The sequence below is a fragment of the Lonchura striata genome, chromosome 3, assembly GCF_046129695.1.
Source record: "Lonchura striata isolate bLonStr1 chromosome 3, bLonStr1.mat, whole genome shotgun sequence".
Lineage (NCBI taxonomy): Eukaryota > Metazoa > Chordata > Aves > Passeriformes > Estrildidae > Lonchura > Lonchura striata.
In genome coordinates, this window is record NC_134605.1 from 110,728,767 (window position 1) to 110,750,496 (window position 21,730).

General features: G+C 47.7%; 1 protein-coding gene across 1 annotated transcript in view; it reads right to left on the reverse strand.

Annotated features, from left to right (window-relative positions):
* Positions 1 to 2,814: 2,814 nt before the first annotated feature.
* Positions 2,815 to 21,730, reverse strand: part of BLK (BLK proto-oncogene, Src family tyrosine kinase) — a 34,078-nt gene continuing 15,162 nt past the window's right edge. The window contains exons 4-13 of the mRNA XM_021540521.2: positions 19,514 to 19,607; positions 18,415 to 18,513; positions 17,259 to 17,362; positions 11,859 to 12,008; positions 11,067 to 11,219; positions 10,040 to 10,219; positions 9,435 to 9,511; positions 6,234 to 6,384; positions 4,315 to 4,446; positions 2,815 to 3,023 (exon numbers count right to left, since the gene is read on the reverse strand). Coding sequence (XP_021396196.1) covers positions 2,815 to 3,023; positions 4,315 to 4,446; positions 6,234 to 6,384; positions 9,435 to 9,511; positions 10,040 to 10,219; positions 11,067 to 11,219; positions 11,859 to 12,008; positions 17,259 to 17,362; positions 18,415 to 18,513; positions 19,514 to 19,607 — 1,349 coding nt within the window. The remainder of the gene's footprint in view (positions 3,024 to 4,314; positions 4,447 to 6,233; positions 6,385 to 9,434; positions 9,512 to 10,039; positions 10,220 to 11,066; positions 11,220 to 11,858; positions 12,009 to 17,258; positions 17,363 to 18,414; positions 18,514 to 19,513; positions 19,608 to 21,730) is intronic.

Below are 21,730 nucleotides of genomic sequence, written 5' to 3' on the forward strand. Positions count from 1 at the left end.
GTCACAGATGACAGCGCCCCACTCCTCACCTGGGATTTTGGCTGCAGCCCCTGATGTCCATGCTCAGGAGGGCACGTTCTTTTCTGTCCAGCTGTGGTGGAGGAGCTGCAGGGCCCATTTCCCAGCAGTTTTGGTGGGTGTTTTGTAAAACTGTGGGTGTTTTGTAAAACCATGGCTGCTAACTGAGCTCACACTCTCCCTCCATCCCCTGGAGAGGCTGAGCTTGGTGGCATAGCCCCAGCCTGCTCCCCAAAGCAAGGGAAGAGTTTCCAGTGGCTTCATGGATGAGATTACAGAGCCAGGTCTGCCCCAGGGAACAAATTTAATGTGATTGTTCAGCAGAAACAAAAAGGACCATGGTGTCCAGTGCAGAGGAAGCTCAGCTCACAGCTTCTTGTTATGTTCATCCTGGGCTTGGCCACGTGCTGCTACTGGCCATAAAAATATCCATTTCCTTTCTAATTTGAGCCACAACACTTGACACTTTGGCCTTGGGCAATAATGCAATGTACAAGTGCTCAGCAGACACCCTGCAGCCCTTCTTCCTGCTTTGCTCCAGCACAAATAACCCACAGTAGTCACTTCAATAAAATATTAGCAGCCAAGCAGTCAAATAGCTTTCATCTGTATTTATTTCCTGACTATCATCTCATTAGCTGGAATCTGCTGGCTCTGCATGGAGTTCCTGGTATCTGGGAGAGACCAAGCTGGAGTTCAAACAAGGGGAAAGACTTTTGCTTCAACTCCAATGAAGTTATTGAATAAATGGCTTTTCCCCCCTGTGGTTTAAAAGGGGGTTTGTGTAGCACATGGGACTTGTCCCTTGGGAACCACAAAGGAACTGGACCAAGCCTGATTAATCTTAAATTGTTTCTAGGACTTGCTAGCCTTGAGTTCATAGGGTTCAGGTTGGGAGGATGGAGATCTTTTCCACAGCCCGAGGTTTTCCATCCAGTTCCAGTGCAGTCCTGGAGGGGTGCTGATCTTCCATAGACCTCCATCCATCATCCTTATGGAAAAATCCCAGACACCTTAGGGTTTCTGCACTAGACCTAGCATTTCTGAGACTGGGTCATCTCAGCCACTTCCCTTCTTTCTCAGTCTGGGAGATATTTATTGCTATTAAATCCTCCTTTCCCCCTCAGGGGGACAACTCCTTTTCCTCCCAGTCTCTTGTGCAGCAGTGGCATGAACAGGTAATTCTGTGTCATAGCTTGGGTGCTTTTTCTGATACACATGACATAGAATCATGGAATCACAGGAGCATGAAATCATAGAATCATGGAATAGTTTAGGTTGGAAGAGATCTTAAGGATCACCTCATTCTAAGCCCCCTGCCATGGGCAGGACACATCCCACTATCCCAGGTTGCTCCAAACCCCATCCAACCTGGCCTTGGACACTTCCAGGGATCCAAGAGCAGCCACAACTTCTCTGGGAATCTGTGCCAGGGCCTCCCCATCCTCCTTCTAAAAAACCATCTTCTTTATATCTTAAATCTACCCTATTTTATTTTTTTTTAAAAATAACCTCTTGTTCCATCACAAGAGATCCCAGTAAAAGGTCTATCCCTATCTTTCTTACAAACCTCATCTGAATTTTTTGAGGTATATCAGAGATTTCTCTTTCTGTCTCTGCTGTTTCTTTCCCATAGCATCCCTTTTCCACTGTGAAATGCACCCTCTGCAGCTGGACTCAAAATCTACTTCATGGAGGAGAAATCAGCAGATGAAACACCCTGGGGAGATGGTTCTGGGGTGTTCCCCCGTGCCCCAGCCTGGAGCTCACTCCTGTGCTCCTCACACTCCTCCCATGTGCCATCTGTGCCCTTTTTCTTTGCCCTCCACTCCTCAGCCCAGTGAAACTCCTGACTGGAGACCAGCCTGAAGCCTCTTGTGGGCATTCCCCGGGGTTGGAGATTCACCAAAAACCAGGGAAATGTCATTTTAACCCTCCCGGGTCTGGTGCGGAGCCGCAACTGCCGTGCTGTTGCATCGAGAGTTTGTGCAGCAAAGGCTCAGCCAAGCGAGGAAGGGTTTTATTTCTGAAGTATTTTTTTTTTTTACGCGAGTTTTTGCTTCCCAAGAACCGTCCAGATTCGCTGGGAAGGAGGGACATCTCGCGGCCACACCACGAACATCTCTCCTGCTCCTCGGGCATCCCCCCATTCCCTCCGCGGGTACCACCTCAGCATCCCCCGCTCTGCCCGGGGAGCCCCCCGGCCTCTCCCTTCTCCTCCAGGGGCTGGCAAGGACAGGGGCTCGCTCACACCCTGACGCCTCAATAAAGAAGTGGAAAATCCTCGTATCCAGTTTTTTATTGCTGACTTGAGGCAGAGCGGGGCCATCACCTGGCGGGAACGCTCCAGAGCTGGCGTGGCCCAAGCAGGTGCGGACAGGACACGCTGCCACCCCTCCCGCGGCACGGAGGGGGTGTAGGATCGCCAGCAGAGTGGGGCAGCGATTCCTCACCCCTACACCACCACCCTGGCTCCCTCTTCTCGGAGCTGCAGCTACGGGGCTGAGGGGTTTTTCTCTATCCAGGTGGGTCACGAAGGAGTTTTCTGTCCTTCGTGTGCCAGAGGTGATGCCTGCCAGGTGGGCACAGCCCTCCGAGGCGGACGAGGCAGGAGCTGTGCCACCTCTCAGCCACCTCTTCAGTCTTGGAGACAACCACAGAGCCGGCAGCATCCTCCTCCCTCATGTCTCTGCTCATCGCCCATCTCCAGGCGCGGACGGGAGGAAGGGAAAGGCCGGCACGGAGCCACCGCCGGGTGGTGGCTGTCCTGCAGCGCTGTCCCCAGGAGCTGGCGGCTCACTGCTGCGGCTCGGGCTCGTACTGCTTCTCCGTGGAGGTGTAGAAGTCCTCGAGCACCGACTGCAGGTACTCGAAGGTGGGGCGCTCCTCGGGGTTGCTGCGCCAGCACTTGAGGATGACGCTGTAGAGCTCCCCGGGACACGACTCCGGGCAGGGCATGCGGTAGCCCCGCTCCAGGTTGCGAATCACCTCGGGGTTGGTCATTCCTGGGGGGAACACAGCCCAGCAGGAGTTATTCAGCGCCCGGGAGGGGGGGAAGGTCAGTGCTCCCCGAAGCTCACACCCAGGCAGGGCTGGAGGTGGTTCCTGTGTCTGGGAACCGTCCCTTCCTCAGGGTTGTGCTTCCCTCCATCCCTCTGTCGTCTCCTTGATTCCCCTCTCTAAGCTGGGCTTTGCACAGGTATAACTGAGGGAAGGAAAGGCAGCTTGTGGCAAGAGGGACATTGAGGGGCTGGAGCGTGTCCAGGGATGGGAACGGAGCTGGGGAAGGGATGGAGCACCAGGAGCAGCTGACAGAGCTAGAAAGGGGCTCAGCCTGGAAAAAAGGAGGCTCAGGGGGGACCCTGTGGCTCTGCACAGCTCCTGACAGGAGGGGACAGCCAGGGGGGTCAGGCTCTTCTCTCAGATAACAGGAAATGGCCTCAGGTTGTACCAAGGGACATTTTGATCAGGTATTAAAAATAATTTCTTCATGGAAAGGGCTGTCCAGCCCTGACACAGCTGCCCAGAGCAGTGGTGGAATCCCCATCCCTCGAGTGATCTACCAGACATGTTAAACGTGGCACTTGGGGACACGGGGCAGTGGTGGCTTTGGCAGTGCTGGGTTAATTCAATGTAGAGGTCTTTTGCAACTTAAACAATTCTGTGATTCTAAGACAGCTGTGTGTGTCTGGGCACACCTCGGTGTCCCCAAGCCTGGAGCAGCTCTGGGTGCTTGGAAGTGCCTGGACACTCATCCTGCATTCCTAGCACCCTGCACCTGCCCTGATAAGGGATCCTGTACCTTGATAAGGGATCCTGTACCTGGATAAGGAATTCTGTACCTGGATAAATGATCCTGTACCCTGATAAGGGATCCCGTACCTGGATAAGGGATTCTGTACCTGGATAAATAATCCTGTACCTGATACGGGATCCCGTACCTGGATAAGGGATTCTGTACCTGGATAAATAATCATGTACCTGATAAGGGATCCCGTACCTGGATAAGGGATTCTGTACCTGGATAAATAATCCTGTACCCTGATAAGGGATCCCGTACCTGGATAAGGGATTCTGTACCTGGATAAATAATCCTGTACCTGGATAAAAATCCTATACCTGGATAAGGGATTCTGTACCTGGATAAATAATCCTGTACCTGGATAAAAATCCTATACCTGGATAAGGGATTCTGTACCTGGATAAATAATCCTGTACCTGGATAAAAATCCTATACCTGGATAAGGGATTCTGTACCTGGATAAATAATCCTGTACCTGGATAAAAATCCTATACCTGGATAAGGGATCCTGCCGAAGGTGATGATCTCTGTCAGGAGGATCCCAAATGACCACACGTCAGATTTGATGGTGAAAACCCCATAGTTAATGGCCTCTGGAGCTGTCCATTTGATGGGAAATTTGGCACCTGTCCCAAAGGAAACAAAGGGAAATAATTCCTGGAGTTAGAGCATCTCCTTCACCTGTCACAGGCACAAGAATTCCCCAAATCCCTGGTTCCTTTGGGCTCTCAATTATGATTTTGTGGTCCTTCCTATGAGAGGAGCTCCAGCCCTTTGATTATCTGCATGTCCTCCTCTGGACCTGCTCCATCCCAGATTTGGATGGAATATTCAAAACCAGTTTGACAGATTTATAATGGGACAACAACTGTAGGATTTTATTCTGTATAAAACTTCTTTGGCTTTTGCCAAGAAAAATTGGATCAGATGATCCTTGATGTCTCCTTCCAACCTGAGACTCTGTGATTCTGTGAAATCACTTGTTAGAAGGGGGCTGTTTTAGCAAAAGTGCATAAATATTACAGCAAATATAAATCCCCCAGTCCTTAAAGCTGCATAGTTTTATTAAAACAAAAATAAACCCCCATTTTATTTTGTCCACCAAGTTCTTGCTTAACCCACTGTGGACAGCAATGACCATAAGGTTGCAATCTCAGTTTAGCTAAGAGAAAAAAAATAACCAACAGCAAAACCACCTTGATAAGTGGGAACTGATCATGTGACACTGCAAAGGAAACCACATTTTTATTTATATACATCCTCACAGGACTGGAAATCCAACTGCAGGGTGTGAAATAAGCGCCTCAATTGTCACACATCTCACTCTGAGTGACAAGGTTCAGAAATGCAATATATTAAGTGAGAATTGTTCAAAGCAGATAGAGGGGAGGTGTTATTCCAGAGCAAAGGCAGCTGGAAAAATGCTGATGGGAGCTGCTTTCCACTGGAAAAGCATCTCCTTTGGTTATTAACAGAATTATACTGATTTCATGAAAGCTTCTCTTAAGGATAAAACTGCCTTAAAAATTTGCAGCAAAGTCAAAATTTCCCTTCATGGCAGTTTCTGGATTGCATTTGGGATCTTTTACTACTCTGAAATAGTTTTGCATGTTGAAATGGGTATAATTTGTATCAAAAAGTATTTTGGGGACAGGAAATTAAAAGAAATATTTCTTATCTCATTAAAAAAGCCCACAAAAACTATTACGTTTCCTTTCCTCAGAGTATATTTTAAGGGAATTTTATCTCATCCTGAATCTAGAAGAAGACAGATTTCAAAAATTTGAAAATTTTCTGGTAAGTTCCACTTGCATGTGACTGAATTGTTTTATTTTACTCACTTCTTCCCTGATGCTCTGTAGAGTCCCTCTGCAATCTGAATGATTTGATCTCATGCCTGACCTCAGAGTCAGAGCTCAGTACAGGGATGACCTCAGAAGTCTTTTCCAAACTAAATGATTCCATGATTTATTGTTTTCTAAGTAGCCCCTCTGCTGCGGAAGGGACCTGATGTGGTCAGGGCTGGGTTTGCCTGGCACACCTGGAAGCTGCTGCTGGATCCAGATTTGTGGCTCCAGCTCTGCTATTTCCTTCCCTCTGGACTGAACCCCTGGGAAAACCTGGCCACAGGAGGCAGCCTTCATTACCAGAGGTCGAATTTCTCCAGCAAACACTGGAGGGGCAGCAGGACTCCCCCTAAAAGAACCAAAAGAGATTTTTTTCCCATTTCCCTCTGCAGTTTTCAGTTGGTTTTACAGTCCCCAAGCCGCGGATGTTTGGGTGTTTCTGTTTCTCCTGCTGGGTGCTGACAGCAACAGCCACGTGGGCTCTGCTGCCCTGTGCCTGATGCCAGCCTGGTGTCCTGGCATTCCTGGGGGTGGGAGATAAGGGCAGTGCAGGGAAGGACACCCACCTTCCTGCGCCAGGTACTCGTTCTCGATGAGCCTGGCCAGGCCGAAATCAGCGATTTTGCAGCACAGCGTCTCCGAGACGAGGATGTTGGCGGCCCTCAGGTCCCGGTGGATGAAGTTCATGCGCTCGATGTAGGCCATGCCCTCTGCCACCTGGGAGGGGAGGAAGAGCCCATCTTCATCATCACCTCCCCATGGTATCTTGGTGGGTTTTCACCCGCCTTTGTAAAGCACAGCATTTTTACGTGATCTCTCTATGATCATAGATGTGCCTACGCTGCCCATGGATGGATGGATGGCCAGGTGGATCAGCAGACAGGTAAATAAATAGATATTGTACCTATACAGGTGCAGATATTCAGCTTTACCATCCTGAGCAGCCAAGTGAAGCAGTACAGAAGCACCACTCTCCGTTTTGCTCAGAAGTCACAGCCCTGAGTCGTGTCTGCAGCCAGAGCTGAAACCACATCACTGGATTCCCAGTTTCTGCCACAAATCCCTCCTCTCCATTGGGTATTTTAGTAATAAACATTCCAGGTTAAGTATGTGAAGAAAAAAAAAAAAAACAAACACAAAAATCAAACTAACAAATCATTGAACTATACAATGGTTGGAAGGGACCTTAGGACATTGAATATCCTCTAATTCCAACCTTCTGTCATGGGCAGGGACATCTTCCACTATCCCAGGTGGCTCCAAACCCCATCCAACCTGGCCTTGGACATTTCCAAGGATCCAGGGGCAGCCACATCTTCTCTGAGCAACCTGTGCCACCCCACCCTCAGAGTAAAGAATTTATTCCTAAAACCTAATTGAGGCACCTGGTGTGTGATGAGCCTCTATCAATGACAGCAGCAATATTTCATTGATGAATGCTGGGGGTTGAAAAGGGAGATTGGTAGAAGGCAGAGATTGCCAGGTTGAGTCTCAGAGTTGGACTGGGCATTTATGGGGAAGGTGAATGGACGTGTGCAGCCTCTGCTAGAAGGGGTAGCACCCATTAAAGCTTTTAAGTGCCTGTGGGTGAGGGCAGAGCAATTTTCCACTCCATGCAGATTCACATGAGCCTCTGCACTCACATGTGGTTTCGAACAGGATACTCACACATATTTCCAATGCTGCATTTCTAACCTGTGTCAACACCCCTCTAGTGCAAGGGCTGGTTTCTGCAGTGGAAAATGGAAAAACTGATGTAATTTCCTGTCCTGATGTTAATGAGATAGGACCTGGTTGCTTGGCCTGTTCCAGCCCAGAGTGTTTTCAAGCTGACCACAGGATCGAGTGCATCAGCCCAGGCTGCTCTAATTTTAACTCACACGGATGTCATTGGGTCAAAAACTGCACTCGAGAGAGTTGGGTGCCTGTTGAGCTGGGATGTCACCCCAACACCACGGATAAGCAGATTGCAAAATAGCTCCATAGACTGCCCTTTCCTCCTGCTGCTCCTCCCAGAGATACCCAGGGAATGTTTGAGTCCCTGCCCTGGGGAGGTGGTGCTGGGTTGGGAGAGGGAAGGATGAAAGTTGTTCTGCCAGTTGATGTCAGTACCTCAGGGATGGGTAAAATCCTTCCTAGCCCGTGCTGAGGATGATTTCTGTGGGTTTTGTATGACTGGGGTGTGGGGTTTGGTCTGTGTTCAGTTATCCTGGTCCTGCTGTGTGGTGCAGTTTGCCCAGAGAAGCTGTGGCTGCCCCACCCCTGGCAGTGTCCAAGGCCAGGTCGGACGGGGCTTGGAGCAACCTGGGATAGAGGAATGTGTCCATGACCATGGCAGGAGGTTGGAATGAGATGATTTTTCAGGTCCTTCCAACCCAACCCATTCCATGATTCTATAATTCTGTAACATTGACCAAAATCTTTGCTCTGAGTCCCCCAGAGATTGCTCTGGTCCTGCACAGAAATGCATCTTGCCAATTTCTGGGGAATGCTCCCACTAACCCCAAGGGATCTGTAATATGGATTAAGTGGAACAAGGAATTAATTAATTAATTAATTATGGAATTAATAAATTCCTTATCCTCAGCAATTTAACACAAGCCACAGACTGGAATTTTCAAGAGAGGGAATGAAACAATGAAAGATGGAGGAAGGGAAGTGGAGATTTCAGGAGAGGAGGGAAGGAGGGAAGTAATTAAGTCAAATACCCTAAACAGGGAGCATGCATTTGTCTCTGTAACATCTCACAGACAACAATGATGAAGCTGCAGATATGGAAAATTTATCAGTAGTGAAGCAGAAAGAGGTTCCTCTGCACCCCTATGGAAAGTTCAAAGTAAAAATGACAGAAGGTGGCACTGCTTTAAAACATTTAAATATTTTCATTCTGGTTAAAGCAAGAATGAAAGTATTTCACTATCATAAAACATCCCCTCAAATATTAAGACTTTTCCAGTTGTTAATTTATTAGAAAGCAACTCTATATCAGGGCTGGAACCAGCAAACTTTGCACATTGTTTCGTCAAGTCCACTTTGGCAAAGAAGCTGAGTGATTTTATGGATAATTTCCATATTCAGCCTGATGCTTCAGGGCTTTTTTTTTTTTTTTTTTTTGGCCAATATTTCTTAATTAGCCTAACTGTGCTCTGGATGAGCCACATTCTGTCAGCAGCTGCTAGGACCAAAGTGCAGTAATTTAGCCATTCTCATTCTTCATGTGGTTTCCCTAATTTTGCTCTATTTGTGTTTAGATGCACTTCTGGACTAAAATTTTAAGCTGCAGCTACAGCTATGAAGATTTGCAGCCTGAGGATGCTTAAAGGTTAAAATTTTGTTTTCCTAAAGAGCAATATTCCCAGATTTGAGGATCAGAACATCATTTATGCCTCATCATCAGAATGGCAGGACTGCTCCTCCTGCATTGGAAGTATCTTTGTTGAGATTTTTCTCCTTTTTCGTAAAAAGAAAAACATTTTTTCCCCTGCTAAGCAAGAAAAGAAATAAAATCAGACCAAAACAAGTCCAACTACCCACTAAAACCCCCCAAACTCCAGATCTCTAGCCCTGCACTACGCTGTCAGAGGATTGCCCTAAGGACAGACCTGATATGCACATGGACCAGAAGGATGAGGAGAATCCCTAAAAAAACACATCAGGAGGAGCTGTTTTCCTCCAGAAAATCTTTGCTCTGACTGACTTCAGACTTGCAGGAATTTCACTGAGTTATAAAAACTCTTGGATCCTTTTCCCACCAACTGTTCACTGACCTGAGCAGAGATATCAATGAGTTTGGGGAGATTCAGTTGGCTCCCTTCTTCTGTCTTCAGGAAATCCAGCAAACACCCTGCAGGAGAGGAGAGACTGCTGTCAATATTCTGAATAAGTTATAATTTTTTTCCCCTGCTGCTTCTCTGAATATATACAACAAATCTGCCTCCATCCTAAGGGAAATTTGAGGAGCCAGAATGGGTGTCCACTGCAGCATCTCCCATTAGGAAAGCTCCCAAACAGCCCAAATTCCCCTCTGTTTTGCACAGGTCTGTTACAAACTGCTGGGCATTCATCATTTAAACTTATAAACAAGAGGGGCAAAAGAAAGGACAATTTCACCATGAAGGGAGTAAAAACCTGAAACAAACTTCCAGTGAGAACTGTGGAGAGGAGAACTTTAAATACCCTTCAAATTGAGCATCACCACCATTTTTTGATCACCCAGAGAGTCTCTTTCTGTATTGTAATCAAACTTTTGGGTGACTTGCTTGCAGATTTGGTACAACCCCTCCTGCCCACCCTCATTCTGCATGGGAGCACTGGCCAGAACACCAAAGTGGTTCTGCAGAAGCCCAGCACAGAGCTCCAGGAGGGTTCTTACCATTGGCCATGTACTCTGTCACGATGTAGATGGGCTGCTTGGTGACCACGGCGTACAGCCGGACCAGTTTGTTGTGCTGCAGCTTCTTCATCAGGTTTGCCTCTGCCAGGAAGGCGTCAGGATCCATGCTGCCCTCCTTCATGGTCTTCACAGCCACCTTGATGTTGTTCTTGTAGTAGCCTGCAGGGAGATTGTGATGTTCTGAGGAATTCTGGGCTCTCTGCAGGCTCTATGGGGTTGTGTAATAAGGAGCAGAAAACCACAGGAACATGTGGTAAATCCCAGTGCCAGCAGGTGTGAGAGGAGAAGGGACACTCATGTCACAGCTGTCAATCCATGAGGCAGCATCAGGGATCGTCCCTGCAGTGAGCCCATCCTCACACAGCCCTCCCAGACCCTTTCTGGGTGAAATCCCTGGGACTTCCCACCAGCTGGGCTTTCAAAGCATCCAAATTCCACCCCAAAAGGCAGGACTGAGCAGTCAGCGCATGAACTCAGCCTGGTCCTGTCCACAGTCTCCATTTCCAAGGCAACCAGCAACCACAAAGTGGGTGGCAAAGGAAGCTGAGCTCCCACTTCCTCTCCTGCTGATTAGCAGTAGGCAGGAGGGCATCAGGAGGCAGTAGGGATGGAGATTTGGGCTAAAAATGTGGAACAGAGAGGCAGAAAAAGTGGGAAAATGTCACCCAGGTACCCTACTGGGTGTGACTTGGAATCACTGGCATCACTAAAGTTGTGCCCAGCATTCCCAGGATTCCCAGGAAGAATGAGTGCATATCCCAAGAGATGAGTAAATAGTGACTTCAACACCCAACCCCTGTGAAACCTTTGCTCAACTACTGATCTCTGCACACCTGAGCTGTCCAGTCCTTCCCAGGAATCCTGCAGCTGCTTCTGTGTGTGACCCATAAATTTGTGTTTGTCCATAAGAATCCCCGGAACAGTCTCGCCTTAGGGATATAAAAAAACTTTCCATCTCCTCTCTTAATCTTTTTTTTTTCCCTGGAATGGGGATAATTCCACTTACCCATCCACACTTCCCCAAACTGCCCACTGCCCAGCTTCTTCACGAGCTTCAGGGCCTCCCGAGGGATCTCCCACTCGTCCTTGGCCCAGGGTCTCTGGGGAACCAGGGATGTGCAGGGAGCTGTGAGGCGCTGGCACAGCCCATCCCCTCTCTCTGGATGAGGACAAAGAACAGGACAGTTCAGTGGGATAGCAGAGAAAACCTCCTCCACCCACACATGCCAGGAAAAATCAACCCATGGAAACCTCCACAACCACACAGGGAAGTGGTGGAGTCCCCAGCCCTGGAGGGATTAAAAAGCTGTGTGGATGTGGCACTTGGGGACATGGGTTAGTGGTGGCCTTGGCAGTTTTGGGGAGCAGTTGGATTCAGTGGTCTTAGAAGGCTTTTCCAACATTTATAATTCTATGATTTCATGAAAAGTTTCAGCCACGGGGATCAAGGCACCCAGAATGGTCCCAATCAAAGAGGAAAGCTCAAAGGGAGCGATAGAGGAGCAAATTATCCTGCCCAGTTATTCCAAACCCTGCTTCCCATGCATCCCTCCTGCATATCCTGACAACATTCACCTCTTTCCTTTCCTGATGGGAGACACCCCCTGACTTTAGGGCTGGGGGCAGAGCTCACCCTTGCAATTCCCTAAGATGGAAACCAGGACATGGGTTCTGGTTGTAGGATCACACCTGCCCCGTGTGAGCGGGTGGAGCAGCTGTGCTGCCTCCCAGGCCTGTCCTCCCTCTGTCCCCACTCTCCTCAGGGACACAAATCCACGAGGGAAGGCAGACAACTCACGGCTGTAATGATGGATGAGCTCTGGCAGGCTGGAGAAAGTCATCCTGGGGGAGATGTAGTACCCCCCTCCATCCAGGGAGCGGATCCTGTAGTGTTTGATGATGTCCCCGTGAGCGGAGGTGTTGTCTCTCACAGACAGGGAATAGGCATCTGGAGGAGGAGCAGAAGCAGCTGTGAGGACAAACTGCACCTCAGCCAGGGACCAGCTGCCTCCTCTTTCCATGGCTGTCAACAGCTCCAAACCAGCCCTGGCTGATGCCTTTCCAGGGCAAATCCCCCAGAATTTACAGCTTTCCTGTCTCCAAGGCAAGGGGAAAGGATAAAAGTTCATCAAAGCTTAATGATCCAGTCCAGGTTTCCTGGAGTAACACCTGCCTGTGCTGTGGCCTACAGCCCTGTGGAAGCACTGTGGGGATCAGCAGCACCTCTCCAGGCAGAGCAGTCGATGTTCCCCAGGTCAGGATGGTCTTTCCACAGCTCCATATTCCCACCTGAGCTCTGCTAACCTCAGCATCATGAAATCAGAATGGTTTGGGTTGGAAAGGACCTTAAATTTCATCCAGTCCCACCCCCTGCCACAGGCAGGGACACCTTCCACCATCCCAGGCTGATCCAAGCCCCATCCAACCTGGCCTTTGATACTTCCAGGGATCCAGGGGCAGCCACAGCTTCTCTGGGCACCCTGTGCCAGGACCTCCCCACCCTTACAGCCAAGAATTTCTTCCTAACATCTAATCTAAACCTAACCTCTTTCAACCTAAAGCCATTTAAAGCCTTTTTCCTCTGGATCAAACATTATTAAACCTTGTGCCAAGGTCAGTGGTTCAGCTGGGGGGGTACAGAAGGTGGGTTCAGGAGAATTGTGTTGTTCAGCCACAAACTTGTGACCATGGCTAAACCAGATCTAGAGATTCCCAGCTGGAATCTTGTCCCTTTTGGCCTTCAAGGGATCTGCTCAGCCATCCACCACTCCCTCCATGAGAATCTAAACCAAGGCTGTTTTTCAGTGCACAAAAGCATCACTAGATGTTGCTGCAGAGCAGAACTTCCAGCCCGTGTCAGTGTGATTCAATGCAGCTTAGCAGTGGGGCTTTTCCCCCTCTGTCTGGATCATATTTCTGGAGTGAGTTGTTACAAGCCTGCTGGGCTAGTCTAAGTCTAATATGTCACCTGAGGTGATAAACTGCCAGTTTTGGATGTTTTTTTAATGAAAAGGCAAGGCTATACATGTTTAAAAGTGTGTATCTGTTTGTGCAGGATCATAAAAAGAAGAAGAGCCATCCACAGCAACTCTGAAATCCTAATCCTGCATGTGAAGGGAAAGTTCATTAACACAAAATCCTCACTGGCTGGTGTTTCTTCATCCCAGCACCAGCAGTTTTCCCTACACTGTGCCTGAAAACCATCTGCATTTATAAAAAGCAGAATAAAAGTAAAAAAAAAGCCACCTCTGTGGATATTTGCTCTGTTGGAGTGATCATAAATTTTTATAAGCAGAGTTTGGAAGAGTCTAAAGTTTTCCCAAGTGCCAGCAATCATTTTGATGGGACTCCCTTCATGCAGAGACCAGATCTGGTGGTGTAAAATTCATGGAAAAAAATCTGATGGTTTAAGTGCAGAGCCAGGGAACCTCAAATCTGATGTGGTGCTCTCCTCAGCAGAGGAAGCTCCTCTGATCCTCTTTGCTTCACCATGAATGTCAGGCACAAGACAAATTGAGAAGCCGTTTTGATTTGATCAGCCCTGCAGCTCAACAACTGAGAAACAGCCCTGAAACATCTTCAATGGGGCAATAAAACCTCGAGGGAAAAGCAAAGAAATAGCTCTGATGGCTCCACTGTGGTACCCACATGGCCCTAAGTTCCAAAATAATGATAATAAACATCAAGGCCAAAGGCTGGACTTGATAATGTGAAGTGATCTTTTCCAACCTAAATGATTCTGTAATTCTGTGAAGAATATGACATTGATGACAACGCCTATTTATTATTATTATTATTATTATTATTATTATTATTATTATTATTATTGCAATTAACTATTATTAACTTCCATTATTGCTGTCTAGGGTGATGTTTTAATTTCAAAGAGACTGAAATACTGCCCAGGCCAGGCTGCAGCCCAAGAGAGTTGGGCTCATGTGGCACAAGACCAGGAGGGTGCTTGGCATGCCTGGGACACAGCTTAGGGTTTGTGTGGGATTTTTACAGGGTGAGGACTGCTCAAGGAAGGAGCCAAACGTGGTGTGAAGGCAGCTGCACTGAGGCCAAATGATCCTGCAGAAGGAAATTCAGGAATTGATGACAAACACATCTACAAGGGGGTGTCTGGGGGCTGAGAGTCAGCAGGGAAGAGGAGACCTGCCCTTTTTGCCAGTGTGGTTGCACCCAAAATACTCTTTTCCCACAGGATCTCCTTTCCAGGCCCCACCAATCCTTAAACACCTTTGAAACAGAGACAGGGCCAATCTCTCAGCTGCCAGTGTTAATTCTTACCCTGTCATTAAGCTAATGACTGCATCTCAGCCCCAGTCACAGTTTAATTTGCTGCAGGGAGCGTGGTGGAGCTTCCCTGTCACCCTCCGTGGCCAGTTTCTGTTCCCCTGGGAGCTGCTGAGGCACTGAAGGGAAAGATTCAATTCTTCCTTCACAGAATCACGGAATGGTTTGGGTTAGAAAGGTCCTCAAAACTCATCTTGTTCCACCTCATGCCAAGGACAGAGACACCTTCCACTAAACCAGGCTGCTCCAAGCCCCATCCAACCTGGTCCCTGCTCCCAGTGACAGCAGAAAATGAAAATCATTGACTCCTAATTCCCTCTGATTATATCCAGGATAGACAAAAGGAGTTCTTGCCCTTCAAGGGACATTCACCTGTTCTACAGTCCTGCACCACATCCTGGCAGAGGCCTGGGCTGGTAAAGGTCCAGAGTACAAAATTTATGGAACAATTCCTTCATCAAAAAGTTGACCAGCCCTGGCACAGCTGTCCAGGGCAGTGATGGGGTCCCCATACCTGGAAGGGTTTAAAAGCCACGTAGATGTGGCACCTGGGGACATTTCCTGCTCCTGTAGCTCTCAGCAGCCCTTAAATCCTTCCCAACGGGAAGGGCTGGAGCTGAGCTAGATGCAGAGGCTGAGCTCAGTGAGATCCCTCCAGCCAGCAGCAGAGATGCAGGAATCCCGCTGGGAGCCAGGAGCCTGTGGCTCAGCACAGCTGGGGAAATGTGCTCCTGCAGCTTTGGGATGATTGTTACTCCAGGGGGACTTTGTTTATTTGCAGCAGCTTCAACAAGGACAGTGCTCTGCCGATGATTTCACTGCTTCCCACACTGTCCCCATCTTCCCAGGATGCTGAATGTTCCTTTGGTGGAGTCTGAGAAATGTTGGCTCTGAAGATTTGCAGAGTTTCTGCATCTCAAACCATGAGGAAAACAAGACTCTGCTCAGGACGGGCTGGGAATAGGTGCTGCTCCTAGTCAGGGTGCAGAACCCATCACTGGGGGTGCGCCTGAGACATCCCAGTATGAGGCAACAACCTCCCAGTCTAAGTCACTAATGGGATTTAACTCAGCCCAGTGCTTGTCCCTGATGGTCAAACTTTGCTGGTGATGTGCCAAGTGAATGAAAACACACGTCATGGGGACAGAAAACAGGAAAAAACAGTGGGGCTCTAAGGGCAGGGGTAATTTCATGGCGTTGCTCTGGACACCTCTTGGTGGGCCACAGGGTGCTTTACATCAGGGAATTCAGCTTCATGGCACATTTGGGAATTCAGCTTCATGGCCTGGCTTTGTCCTTTTCCTTTCTCTTTAGGGAGGATGAAGCTGTGGCTTAGATGGATCAAACGTGGTCATTCAGGCAGCCCAAAGCACAGGGTGCTCAGGTAGCAGCTGGGCACACAGGGTGATTCAGAGGATGAGGTGTTCAAAGGAATAAAACCCATATTTCATCCTAAACATCAGAACAGGCACAGGGCAGAGACACATCTGAGCATTTGGGACTCACATGGGGCTTTCATAGAGTGGAACCCACATCTGCTAATGCAGAATATCCCACACCTCATTCTTCTTGACAGCAGAGACAGGGAGTAGAGGATCTGGTGATTTCTCCTTGGATTTCAGAACTCCACCACCTCTGCTCAAGCCCTGTGTGACCAAGATCCACCCACACTCCAGAAGCTGGGGGCAATTGTCCTGAACAAGTGTAGGGAAAGGTGCGAGGAACATCTCCATGGTGGAAGGAAGAGATGCTGCCTTGGAGGCCTCCCTTGTGAATAGGAGAAAAAAAGAGACAAGAAAGGAAGAAGGAGATGCTACAGGAGGCAAGAGCCACCTGTAGAATGGAGGAACCAGACTGTTCCCTCTCTTACTGCTTGGCCTGGGCCTTTGGAAATATTTGGGAAAAGAAGGTTCCATATGGTTTCAGATCGGTGCTCCAACTCTCTATTGAACAAGTCACAATTGGACACCACAATCTTAGAGGTTTTCCAACCTAAATAATTCCTTGGTTCTGTTGGGAAGACACAAAGCACCTTTTCCCACGTGTTAAGGAAAGACTCCTGCATCCACTTGAAAGGAAAAGAACAAAATGATAGCAAGACTAAAACATTTTCCTGAACTATTCCATGGATCTGGTTCAGAGCAGAACCATGGGACCATCATGAGCATCATTTCCTCTGTGCTGTAAACACACATGATGGCCCAGAGGAAGCAAGGAGAAAAAAGTAGGAAAGAAACAAGAAGGAATTCCCATGGGAAAACCTAAACTAACTTCCAGACTCTATGAATTAATAGCACAGAAGAAAGAAACTGAAATTACATGTTTTTATATTATGGTTAATAACTATATCCACTGGCCAAGAGGAGTGAGAACAATTCTCTGGCCTTTCCATCTTCACTGGATCATTTCTCCAAAAGTCAGACATGTTCATATGGAAGGAAAGTGGATGAAATTCATTTATCCTGGTCCAGTCACTCTCCTTCCAAAAGTTCTGGTTTGCATGAATTCCCCTTGCTACAGACAATCAGTAAAAACCTGTTTTCCCTGGGAAAATTACTTTTTGAAAACTCTGCAAGTTTCTGTTGCAAACAGGGGAAATATTCCTTCTAAAGTGTGTAGAAATAGCTTAAAAAAAAAAAAAAAAGAGAGAGACATTTCCTTGCGAGGAAAAGGAAAAGAAAACACCTGAACTATTTTGGAAAATCTGCTTATTTGTGTTCCTGTGTCTTTGGCATGAACTCTGGTGGATGAGACACTCTTACCACAGCCAGAACTGCACAAATTTGTAGATCATGAGCAAATCTTTGCCCTCCAAAACCCAGCTCACTCCTAGAGCATTGGTGAAGGTTTTCCAAGCCTGGGCAACAACGAGGAATTACCTTTGCTCCACAGATCTCACCTTTGGTGGTTTCACTCTCCCGGACGAGGAAAGAGCCAACTTTGTTCCCAGAAGACAACAGCAGCCGTTCAGCATCTTTTCTGCTCAGAGTTCTAAAATACCACCTGGAGACAGAAAATGCAAAAGCACGGCTTGAAAAGGAAAAACTCTTTTAAAAATGGAATTCTTCCCAGTTAGCTTTTTTTTTTTTTTTTTTTTAATCATTACACTGTGAAACTGAGGGTTGTTTTCATCAGCAAGTATTTTTTTTGTCTCCTGGAAATTGGCAGTAATAGATTGTTTTGGATAGATTAACACCAGATTTGGGTCACTTTGGGCTTGTTTCACAGCCTGGAAATTCAGAGAGTGTGGGGAGTAGATGGGGTGTGCAGTATCCCATACAAAGTTCAGGTTTTGGATATAAAGAGCTTTTGTGTCTCAGCCACATTTCTGTGCCCTGCTAAATGTTTGCTGAACTCAGTGATGGTTGGGTCCCTCCAAGAAGAGATTGCAGGTAGGACTGATCATTTAGAGCTGAATGCCATAGAGGAGGATAATTCATGGAAAAAAAGTCTCCTTCTGTTTGTATTACAGGCAAAATAAACTTTTTTTACTCCAGTCTTTCATTTGTTTTTTTCTTGCAGGGAGGCTGCATCTGGGCTTATGTAAAGAACAGCACTGTGGGTCTGGGCTCTGGCACTCGGTTTTCTGTCCTGTTAAATTTTAGCTGTAGTCCCTGGCAGATCCAAGACCTGGATCAGTGCACCCAATCCAGAGATTCCCAGTTTATATACGGTACTGTCTTGGAAGGTGAAGACGTTTGAAGCCATTTGTGTGGGTGGAGTGGCCCAGTGGGACAGAGGATGGTCCCTGGCACTGCCACCATAACCTTTCTGTTGTCACTTCTAAATCCTTGTTTTCCACAATGGGTACAATCAATAGTAGAGGAACTTTTGCCCACTTTCCCCAAAACAACCTCATCCTCCCTTTCCACAGCACCATGATGCTTTAAAACTTGTCCTGATCTTTTGGGCAGCATTGTTTGGGATGAGGAAAGCCCTCCTGCCATCCAGCCCAGCAGTGACATCTTCCTGCCATCAATAAAGCTCCTCCTGCAGTTCACTGAGATCCAGGGCACAGCATCCATGCTGACCTCTCATAAAGCTTTCCCACTTACTTTTCCTGTTCCAAGCTGTCCACTTGTGCCACGAAGTTGCTGGGGATGTATCCTTTCCTCCCACTGCTGAGGGACTTTGCCAGCCACCAGTCCCCCTCCCTGCAAAGGGAGCAGAGGAAAAGCTGTGAGTGCCCAGAGGAGGTTTTGTGACAAGCTGAAGCTGTGGAGATGGGGACTGTGGGGTTTGAGCACTGCAGATGGACTAGGATTCCATAATCCACTCTGCAGCTCCCTCTGGGCTCCCAGAGGCCAAAACCAGGTTGGTGGCTGTTGGTGTTTCAGGGACTTGTGGAGGTGACAATCTCTTTCCATGAACGTGGAACAACCACAGACCCAAACCTTTGCTGCACACCTCAAGTGGGACGAGGGGATCAGGGTCACTGGGTTTATTTTGTCTCCTGAACAGGGCATTTGGGTCCTTTCTGCTCCTTCCTTTGTACTCCAGACACCCCATCTTGCTGTCCCACTGCTGGCTGGGCCACCAGCCATGACCCAAAGCCATCCCCATGCAGGGGGCTCTCTACCTCCTTGTCCCACATGTCCCAGCCCATGGCATCTGGGTGAGAAATGTCACCTCTGGAGGCCACCCCAAACCTCCAGCAGTCAAGGATGGAGCAGCCCTCCAAGGTCTGAGGGCCCCAAGCTCACCTCTGCCCTGGGCCTCTTCTATGGTGAGTTTGAGAAGCTGAAATGAAACCTCTCAAGTGTCTGGCTCAGTTCTGTCCTTTCCTCTGACTACACCCAACCCACATCCTTTGCAGAAGCAGAATCAGCACAAACACAGGACAGGAACTGTTTTTTCTTGTTGTTTTGTTGTTGTTGATGATGTTGTTATTTAAATGCTACTTCTGCACCCACAGGCACTGACAGGAAAGAGGGTCCCAGGACCACCCAGGCAGGGGCAGTGCCCAGCCCCAGAGTATCTGTGACCCATGGAAGTGTCACCCTGCAGAGAGGAGGGGGTACCCACAGCCACACTCTGGAGCAAAGCCAAGGCACAGGCTCAGCCTGGTCAGCTGCAAAGTGGTGGCTGACCCCAAGGTCCCCCCTTTCCCAGCCTCCCTGGGCTCATCTTTGAACTTCCTCCTGGGTCACTTACTTGGAGAGGACCTGGAGTTTCTCCCCTTTGACCAGCTCCAGGTCACGGTCATTTGAGGCAGGAAAATCATACAATGCAACCACAAACAAGTGATCTGAAAGAAGAATTAACTCCTTTGAATCCAGACTGTTCCTTGAGTGGCTTGATGCACACCTGGGTGCATGGTGGGACATTTCAGCCCCTAAGCACAAGGTCCTATCATCCTCCCACCTCCAAATCCAACCTTTCCACCAACGCAGCTTTCCTGTTCACCACAACCTCTGCTCAGGGATTAACACTGATTCAACAAAGCATTTCCTGTGTACATATTTTTAAAACACTGCACTACCACCCCTCCCCCATCCACAAAACCCAGTGTCAACAAGAAAAAGGGGTATGTGTGGAATTAGAAGGGTCATCAATAACCTGCCAGAGTTGAGCCTGAGCTTTACACAGTGGTAAATGAAAATTGCAACATTTCCCATGGTGGCTGTGGAATTTGACTCAAAATTATGTGGAGTTTTTGATTGAAAAAAGTATAAAATCATTGCAGTTTCTGTTATTTGAGGCTGTTTCTAGGATTTAGCTCTCCCTGAGCTCATGGTCTGTGACCTATGCTCTGGGCTCATCTGGTGTCTTGTCATCCCTCCCTCTTGAAAACTTTTCCTTGCAGTGAATGAATCACGGAATGGTTTGGATTGGATGAAGATTTTCTTATTCCACTCCCTGCCATGCACAGGGATGCCTTCCACTACCCCAGGCTGCTCTAAGCCCTGTCCAACCTGACCTTAGATATTTCCAGGGATCCAGGGGCAGCCACAGCTTCTCTGGGCACCCTGTGTCAGGGCCTCCCCACCCTCACAGGGAACAATTCCTTCCTCACATCTGACCCAAACTTGTGCTGTGCCAGTTTAAATCTGCTGTCCCTTGTCCTGCTGCTTTCTGCCCATATACAAAATCCTCCTCTCTCCTTTTTCCGAGCCCTGTCCGTGTGCCACGATGCTCTGACACAGCCCGGGGTGGTCCCTGTGGGCTGGAGCTGGATCTCTCGGTTTGCAAACCCGGGAGGTGCTGGGGCTGCTCTCGGGGAAGCGCTGCAACCTCTGCCCTGTGCCCTGCATGCTCGGAGCTGCTGAAGCAGAAAAGAACAGCTATTCTGGGGCCAATCAAAATTTATAAAAAGAATCAGCACATGCGCAGGATCACGAAAATCAAACACAAACGCTCTGGTAAAAAAGAAAAAGAAAGGAGGAGGGAAAGAAGGAGAAGGAAAAAAAAAATTAAAATTAAAATTAAAATTAAAATTAAAATTAAAATTAAAATTAAAATTAAAATTAAAATTAAAATTAAAATTAAAATAGAAAAAAGGAAAATAGAAAAAAGCAAAATAGAAAAAGAAAAAGAGAAAGAAAATGAGAAAGAAAATGAGAGGAAAAGGAAAAGGAAAAGGAAAAGGAAAAGGAAAAGGAAAAGGAAAAGGAAAAGGAAAAGGAAAAGGAAAAGGAAAAGGAAAAGGAAAAGGAAAAGGAAAAGGAAAAGGAAAAGGAAAAGGAAAAGGAAAAGGAAAAGGAAAAGGAAAAGGAAAAGGAAAAGGAAAAGGAAAAGGAAAAGGAAGAGGAAAAGGAAGAGGAAGAGGAAGAGGAAGAGGAAGAGGAAAAGGAAAAGGAAAAGGAAAAGAAAAAGAAAAAGAAAAAGAAAAAGAAAAAGAAAAAGAAAAAGAAAAAGAAAAAGAAAAAGAAAAAGAAAAAGAAAAAGAAAAAGAAAAAGAAAAAGAAAAAGAAAAAGAAAAAGAAAAAGAATGGGAGCTGTGCTGCAGGAAGGCTTCAGCTTGTGCTCAGCCTAATTAATGCACTGAGACCGATGGACAGCCTATTATTAGCATTTTTCAAAACAGCCTGTCAAGCCACTGTCTTTGGGTGACCTTTTCAAATAATGCCACCAGCAAGGGAGGCAGACTGGCCCTTTGTCACAGCAAGATAAGCGTGTCTCTGGGGCGACTTGGGGTTTGTGCCTGTGCAAGGCTGGCTGCTGCTCCGATGGCAATTTGTTCGGGAGGAGAAAGGGTCAGGGTGGGAGGAAAGGCAGCTTTGGAAAGCAGAGCCCTGAGCAGCTCCCCTCAGGCTTTTGAGAAGGAAATCGGAGATCCATGAGAGGTTCCAGCCCAGCCTCTCTCCCAGGATGGGAAAAGGATGATCAGTCACAAGGGAGAATGCTTTGAAGTCTGAAAATAGCTGGCAC